The sequence below is a fragment of the Oncorhynchus kisutch genome, unplaced genomic scaffold (genome assembly GCF_002021735.2).
Source record: "Oncorhynchus kisutch isolate 150728-3 unplaced genomic scaffold, Okis_V2 Okis02a-Okis13b_hom, whole genome shotgun sequence".
NCBI lineage: Eukaryota > Metazoa > Chordata > Actinopteri > Salmoniformes > Salmonidae > Oncorhynchus > Oncorhynchus kisutch.
In genome coordinates, this window is record NW_022261979.1 from 3,093,567 (window position 1) to 3,101,901 (window position 8,335).

Below are 8,335 nucleotides of genomic sequence, written 5' to 3' on the forward strand. Positions count from 1 at the left end.
TAGGACACTCAACTCTTTATTTCTCTTCATTTAACATGAGGTGGTGCCCCTAAACCCACAAACAATGGTTTCGTTTTTGTCATTCTTCCAAGACAATTATTTGCATGGTTTTATGCAAAGATCTAATTTCACCATGATAAGTCGACTAATTGCTGTGGCAAGCCTCAACCTGCAGTTTACTTCCGAGCATGGATCTTCAGCAGTAAGACCCTGAGATGATCAAGTTGCTTTGTAAATCACCACATTTAGAGTAAAGTTCTCCATCCCTTTCATCTGGCTACTTCCCCCTCAGACTCTCCTTCCCTTCATTTTCTATGCAGAATAATTCTAAAGAAGACAATATTGAGCACATTTTGTTCTTGCTCAGCGGCCCTGAATAACGCGGTCATTATGGCGGTGAAAGCGACAGGTTTGGAGTTTGATTTCATGATGGTAATATAGTCCATGCGTGGAGGAGAAAGAAAGCCCTAAATGGGGACATCTGTTCAATGTGACGTACAGTTAGTGGGGAGATAGGCGATCAGAAAGAACAACCTGTGCCCGGCCTCACCATATGAACTCAGGCCAACCCACCCTCACTGTGACTGGAAGGTTTATGGGAGAGAGTCTGTGCGCACAAATTGCCGACAAAGGGAATTGTTTTAATTGTAAAATCCGGATGGGTATAACCACCCTAGTAAACATGTGAAAGTCAACTGACCATTTGGAAGTGTCCAATCTCTCTCTACCATCAATGGTGTAGTTGTCCATCAGTGACATGTTGAAACATGTTGCATGGGGAACTGTGATCTTGCTGACCTATCAAATCAGCCTGCTTGATAATACAACCCAGCAATTTGTCAATGTGACATACCATGGTTTCCACACATGGGGACTTGTTTATAAAGATAACCTCTCCATCTTTCCCCATCATAGAAAAACGCAGCATCACATGTTTGCATCCCTTATGTTAGCTCTGATAACCTACCTGGGATATTTAGGTAAGCACGTGACTGCGCAACCTTGTCAGTTGGCTTGAACACATGTTGTGATTAGACCACCGGTGGACGAGCAAGCCTCTCTCTCCTCAGTTATTCCTAATTAAACGCAATTCCCAAAGTACCATTTATCTTGCAGGAGACAGGGTCTACTGTTGTACCGCCTGCGGGTGGAGGGGATGCAGCGCTGCGCTCAGCCTCGTGCACTACAGACAGAAACATCGAGGGTCAATCGATATCAATATGGCGCCGAGTGGAGCACGGTATGTAAGCCTCTATCTAGGCTACACATTGTATTTTTTGAAATAATTTGTTGTATCTCTTTAACGTTTTTGGACTTTTTGTTGTTGTTGTCGTCATTTGACCTAAATTGTTTCGGGAGAAATGACGTCAACTAATCAACTGATTGAGTTCTAGTATAGCTTCTGTTCTTATGGAAACTCTGTTTAGTTTTTTTATGGTTATCATAAATGTTAAATAGCATATTAGTGAGTTTTAAGTTTAATATTGGAGACCCAGTTTTCCCGAAATTATAAGCTAAATGAATGGGTTGCATTAATTAAGCTACAGGCAAGTTTTACAAATCTAAAGTTAGATTTATTTTCAAAGAAGGTTCTATTTCAATATTTGCAGAAATTACAGTCAATAATAACCAATGATAAAATGTAAAACTGAGATGTGAAGAACTCAAAAGACGTGTTTTTAACATAGGCCTACTACAATTGTTAAACTATTTCTACAGTTATTGAATGAACACGAGAAATGATTATGTCAATATTAGACTGGTGCATAGACATGACACAGCACAACTGTTACTTAGGCGATATCAACGACATGTATAGTAATCATTTTTAGTCCAATGCTTTCTGTTACTTAGCCTAGATATTTATTTATTTCATATTTTGTTTTTCCAGCACTATGGACACATTTTGACTGCACCTTGTTCGCTCTAGCAGCGTAAATTAAATCCAAAAAGCTGTTGTCCAATCGAAGAAACAGAGGAATTAATCAGATAGTCCATCTATCACACAGTGTAATAAAGGAAGCGACATGGGTTAGGCAGATGATGTGATGAATAATCCCTGGTCGTTTTAATTAACTTTTCGCTGTCTTGTAATGACCAAGCTGGTCAACAGACCCGGTCAATAAGCATGTTAATATCAAACATATAAAACTACGCATGATTAAAAACCTCCTGCGTTATTAAATTTGAAATTCAAATGAAATGTATGCTGCCAATGCACATTGCATGCTAATATAGCGAGGGGAAGAGAGAGAGAGAATGACAGAGAGAGGGAGAGCGACAGGGGGAACTGAGAGAGAGTCCCCGGGTTGTTATGGCCTTCAAGTCCCTGTTATGTAACGAACGGAAGCTATTAGTATTATTATTATGTACATGTACTCAGCTTACATGGGCTCATAACAGTTGAGATGTGATGCAACATATTCGATATTATCAAAATAGCTTTTAATTTTATATTTGATCGAATGTGTAAGATCCGCAAAGGCTGTACGAAAACAGACAGAAATGTGCATTGTATCGTTGTAATGTAGCCTGTAGGCTACACTGTTTAATCTAAGATCCCATTGATTAATTATCAACGATATAATGAGGCTACACAGATCTCACCTGGACACACAAAACAGGGAAAGGTAAGAATGATTAAATTAAATGAAGCTAATTTCCTTTTATTTGAGATGTGGTCTGTTCTCCTTTATGCCTCCTCCATCTCTCTTTCTACCCACACACACACACACACACACACACACACACACACACACTGTAACTCCGTGGACTGATGTACCAATGTAAACGAACTAGCTAAATGAAGTGTATAATTATTTTGTCATACTATGAAGTTAATGATAAAGTCAGTCATCTATTTTCTGGAATGCAGTGCATTGTAGTTTTAATCAAAATTGTCCAAATAATTGAATGCAATTACAGTAAAGTGACATTTTCAAAAAAGGTAATATTGGTCCTGCATGTGAAAACAGTGGAGTCTTTTGTAGGCTTCATAATCGTTGTTCGCATGAATTACTTAAAAGTAATGACAACAACATTAATGTAAAACTTCGAAGGGAAATACGCCACAGAAGGTTAGCTAAAACCTCTGTGTCCTCAATGTAACACTGGTAGAAAGTGAAGCAAAAGCTTTGAAAAAAGGGATTGAAAATCTCCTAAATAGTCATATACAAATGTTTGATACCACTGTAATAACCACAAAATATAAATAACAATAACAGCAACAACGAATAATAACCTAATAACAATAATTACGATAACAATAAATAATAGCACAAGTAGTCTCATTTTAATCGTAAATAAATACAATTCCCAAATTTCCTCTTTCAAATTTGAATAAGTAATTATTTTCACTCTCATTTAACTTTACCTTCTTCCGTTCTTTTATTATGAAGAGGGTGGTGAAGGGGTGGAGAGCTGTCTGAAGTACTCTACTGATGACCTCACGTTAGAATGTGGCAGTGTGGTGGAACAGAGGCGCTGATTGGTCGCCCGTGTCACAGCGGTACTTCAAAGCCGGAGAGGACCTACAATTGTGGTGGAATGGGCGGAACACATCATTGTATTGCACACCTCTAAAAAAACACTGCTGTGATTCATAAATATAAAAAGATCCTCTGAGGAGGGCACTTTTTGTGATGGCAACTTCACTTCTAGGGGTGAGTCTAAGGGGTTTCTTGCTGGTTTAATTAGTTATTTTATTGTCCAGCGGAGGGGATTAACATTGCTTCCGTCACACTAGGAAAGACAGTTCGTTGATTATGTTTTAAGCAAGTGGGTCACGAGTAAAAAGCTGAGATTCATTTCGCAACGACAGAGAGACGCGCGCGGGATATAACTTTCTACTGATGTGCACAAGACGCGCATGTTGTTGTACATGTGTCATATGTAACGTCATTTAATAGTTTTGTTATAGCTACATTTTGGTGCGTTCTATTTCATCTCAGTCTACAGGTATGTTATGACTCTGTTATGACTTGGAAAAGATGCCTGTTTAAACTGTCCCGCTAGTTGGCCTATTGCAAATGGAAATAGTTTACAAAGTAGCTTTTGCATTAGCACGGAATGAACTTTTCACCGACCAAATAATCATTGTTATTGTAGCCTACTATAGGAAAGGCTATTAGGCACCAACTGACCAAGCAAACTGAAAGGTTCGTTAACGATATCAACATGTTGTTTCTTGTCATTTCAGGAGGAGCCGAGGCTAGGATCGACTCCTTTAGCCATGTTGGCTGCGACATGCAACAAGATAGGGAGTCCGAGCCCATCACCATCCTCCATTTCGGATAATTCTTCATCTTTTGGGAAAGGCTTCCACCCGTGGAAGCGAGCCACCGCCAGCAGCTGCAGCCTTGGGTCCGGCCTGTCCGGTTTTGGAGTGTCCCGTAACGGAGCTGGTCTATCGGACTCGTTTGGCACCAACAGCTCTCCCGGATCCAGTGCCTTCTCCCTAACGTCCGGCAACTCATCCACGCCCCACTTTGGAAACGACTATTCTGTATTTCAGGCCTCCGTTACAAACAGTTCTCAAGAACCCAGCCATCAGCCCGTCTTCATTTCCAAGGTGCACTCCTCAGTGGACAGTCTGCAAGGCATCTACCCGAGAATGAGCGTTGCACATCCGTACGAGTCCTGGTTCAAGTCGTCCCATCATGGTATCCCCACAGGAGAGGTTGGCACCACCGGCGCGTCTGCATGGTGGGATGTGGGAGCGGGTTGGATTGATGTTCAGAACCCGAGTGGAGCAGCTCTACAGTCCTCGTTGCACTCCGGTGGACTCCAGACATCGTTACACTCTCCTTTAGGGGGCTACAATTCCGATTACTCCAGCCTAAGTCACTCAGCCTTCAGTACAAGTCCCTCTCCACACCTTTTGACAACCGGACAACACCTGATGGACGGTTACAAGCCGGTGTTATCCTCTTATCCGGACTCCAGTCCGTCTCCATTAGGCGGAGCAGGGGGGAATATGTTATCTGGGGGGCCAACGGCCTCTCTAGCGGGGTCTCCCCGGTCCTCCGCACGGCGCTACTCTGGCAGAGCCACCTGCGACTGTCCCAACTGTCAGGAGTCGGAAAGGCTGGGGCCGGCAGGAGCAAGTCTGCGGAGGAAAGGGCTCCATAGCTGTCACATTCCGGGCTGTGGAAAGGTTTACGGCAAAACGTCGCACCTCAAGGCGCACTTGAGGTGGCACACCGGAGAGAGACCGTTTGTGTGTAACTGGCTGTTTTGCGGGAAGAGGTTTACGCGCTCTGATGAGCTCCAGCGACACTTGCGCACGCACACCGGGGAGAAAAGATTCGCCTGTCCGGTCTGCAACAAGAGGTTTATGCGGAGCGACCATCTGAGTAAACACGTAAAGACTCACAGCGCCGGGGGCTCCGCCGGGTCTGGCTCTGGCAGCGGGGGAAAGAGGGGAAGCGATACCGACAGTGAGCACAGTGCACCGGGGAGCCCTCGATGCCATTCCCCCGACCTGTTGCAAGCTCCCGAATCTACCCCGGGAACAGGGAACGAACGGCCTTTCTAAACTCTCTCGACTAAGTATAATATCTGAGAAAAACATATGATCTGAGGGAAATGGCTAAACTACAGTGGACATACGTCGAGTATGCGTAATTATGCTAATGTGTGCAAGTTGAGTTAATCAAGTGATTTAGACTACTGATCAAATGATATCTCCTAGTAACCTATTGATGACGTGGGGTGTACAGGTCAAATACAGTACTGGTAAAGTAATCCTGAAGGCACACTGGAACACTGGGGCACAATGTAAACACATCAGTGTTCTTCTAACGCACAGACTGATCCAACCGGGGAGGCCTATACTTTGGTGTATGTACCCTTTTGAGTGTTTTTACGCAACATGGTTATTACATGGGTATTACAATAAGCAAGAAATAGACAACGTTGTTCTATCACTTGGTGATAATATGTGTCCTGCAATATCGTGTTACTGCTGTGCTGACGTACTTTTATTCAAAACCAAACTGTGGCACTTTATTAGCCTGTTGAACACTGAAATGATCAGTACGCGTCCTTTTCGACGGCTCCTTTGTAAGGACAAATCACTGTAGCTGTTTATGTGCGGTGATCCACGTTTTCTTTATGTCCTGATCTACCCCATCGAACACATCACCTGTTTATTAATAATGATGGAGGAACAGTTACATCACCTGTTGGTTAAACGCTCCACGGATACTATCAGAAAGAGCCTGTCCAAGTTTGGAATGAATACTTACATTTCACGTCACTGCAAGGCTGTATATAATGAGAAATGTAATAGCCTAGAAAATTATTCCGCACCAATGTAAAGGTGAGTTATGTATTTGTCCATGAGACGGTTTTGTATAGTCATTTCTAGTTGTACATTTGGCTCTAGTAAATATCTGAACATGTACGGAAGTGTATTTTGACATTATTGTTTTATTTTGTTTTGTTTGTTTGTCAGGATATAAAACATGTTATTGTGGGGAGTTATATTTAACCACGAGTTTTACTTGTATTTCTGAGTCTTTTAATAGACGCACTTTGAATGGATTTGTAAGAAGATTTCGAAATCATTCTGTTTATTATTCTCATCTTTTAATTTAAGTAAAGCATGTTGTAAAGTGACGTTCAATTCACAAGCATCATTTCTCAGAGACTGGCTTTCTAATTTAAGCCACTCAATAAAGTCGGTATGGATTCAGAATCAATTCGTTTAGACTGAGTTTGTTTGCTTCCTAATTGAAATTGAACACGTCATTGGTACAGTCGACAAAGCTATTCTCTGCAATTTAGAAGTAGGCTAAAATTGTTACTGGTAGAGCCCACCCAAAATGTTGCTATGCTGTGGCAATTTCATAAATAGTTGACATAGGCCGATGCGACACATTCATTTTTATGTACAATTACAAGTTCATTCAATCAAATGTCTTTGATTCTCCGATCTGCTGCTTCTTAAACAAATAAGAAAGTTCAAACAAACTATTTAATAGAACATATTCTTTCATCAGAATTGAATAGCCTAAACCATAGGTTTACTTTTTCTTAATAAATTAGTATTAGCGCTGAGCTTTCTTTCTGTGACGTTTTACATCCAGATTTGCAAAACATTTTATATAAAAACAAATACAATTCTATATTTGAATGTATGTAATGAAATTGTTTATTACCGATGGGCAATTATAATTAAAGTATATAGTATATATGACGTTTCCACGCCAAGATACGTGTCTGAAAGTTTGGGTAGTTTGAGTAAACGAACATCCACATTAAAAACAAACATTTCAGCTGGATTGCATGACCATGTTTGAAAAATAAATACTGTAACTACTATTTTAAGTATTGTAATTTTCTTGTGGTCCCATCTCATTTTCTGAACATAAAAGTTCGCGTCCAGATAAAGAAAATGCTGCGTGCTTAAAACCTGTTCCATATTTGGTTGCGAATGTAACGTGTCACTTTTAGAAATAGACAGAAGTAGTTTTTCTTTCTAATACGTATAAGTTTACAGCACTTGTTAATTTACCATAAGGTAATATGTATAGGATGTTATTAATATCAGCATTATTCAAACAAAATCAAATATAAAATGGGCAAAAGTCGGATGAAAAAGTTGAGGCGCAAAACTTTTATAGATCCGTCAAATAATTTCCATCATAATACTTATTATATTTATTGTAGTGCAAAACTTCTCTAGAGCCACAAAATTATTGCCACGAAATAATATATTATATTTATTGCTTAAAAAAAACTATAGCCTGTCTATAGTATATATTTGAGTAATCTCGGCAGTGGCACCCAGAACCAAATCAGCTACTGGATTTGGGAAACAGTGCAGCGGTGCATGTTTCACCTGCTGTGGGAAAAATGTAGGCTACGTTAATATATAAAACTCTTAGAACCCTTAATAAAACAAATATGTAACGAAGTGAATACATTGGCGAAGAATAATACGTCTCCCAAAATGTTTTAGGTTGACTTGACTGAGAAGAGCATGTACGATAGGGATAACTGGTTCATCGCTTCCTGTTGGCCTTTTGAAATAGGCCGACATCGTTTAACACCAAGCCTGGGACTATCGCGATTTTATCATTTTACGATTTTGATGACAACAAAAATATTTTAACGTGTTTTTTAAAATCATTTTCTTATGGCCAGCTGTAGACTATTATTTCTGATTGAAATCGGGAGGTTGAAATACAATTAATGTTGCCGGTGTGCAAGATAAGTAATGTTACCTTTACACCATTTTTTTGGGAATGTAAACCAAATAAGATCATTTCCATAACACTAGACTAAAACGACGTGGTCATATATTTCTACAATTATGCCGCCTAGTGTT

General features: G+C 40.3%; 1 protein-coding gene across 3 annotated transcripts; it reads left to right on the plus strand.

Moving 5' to 3' along the window:
* The first annotated feature begins 908 nt into the window (after positions 1 to 908).
* On the plus strand, positions 909 to 6,704 carry sp8b (sp8 transcription factor b). 3 transcript variants are annotated; one of them, XM_031811749.1, is made up of 2 exons: positions 909 to 1,240; positions 4,199 to 6,704. In XM_031811749.1, exons 1-2 carry the CDS (start codon positions 1,157 to 1,159, stop codon positions 5,534 to 5,536), a joined length of 1,422 nt encoding a protein of 473 aa, XP_031667609.1. In that variant the 5' UTR covers positions 909 to 1,156; the 3' UTR covers positions 5,537 to 6,704. The 3 variants fall into 3 exon arrangements, with proteins under 3 accessions (XP_031667609.1, XP_031667610.1, XP_031667612.1); XM_031811750.1 differs by lacking the exon at positions 909 to 1,240 and adding an exon at positions 3,514 to 3,662; XM_031811752.1 differs by lacking the exon at positions 909 to 1,240 and adding an exon at positions 3,628 to 3,957.
* Positions 6,705 to 8,335: the final 1,631 nt, after the last annotated feature.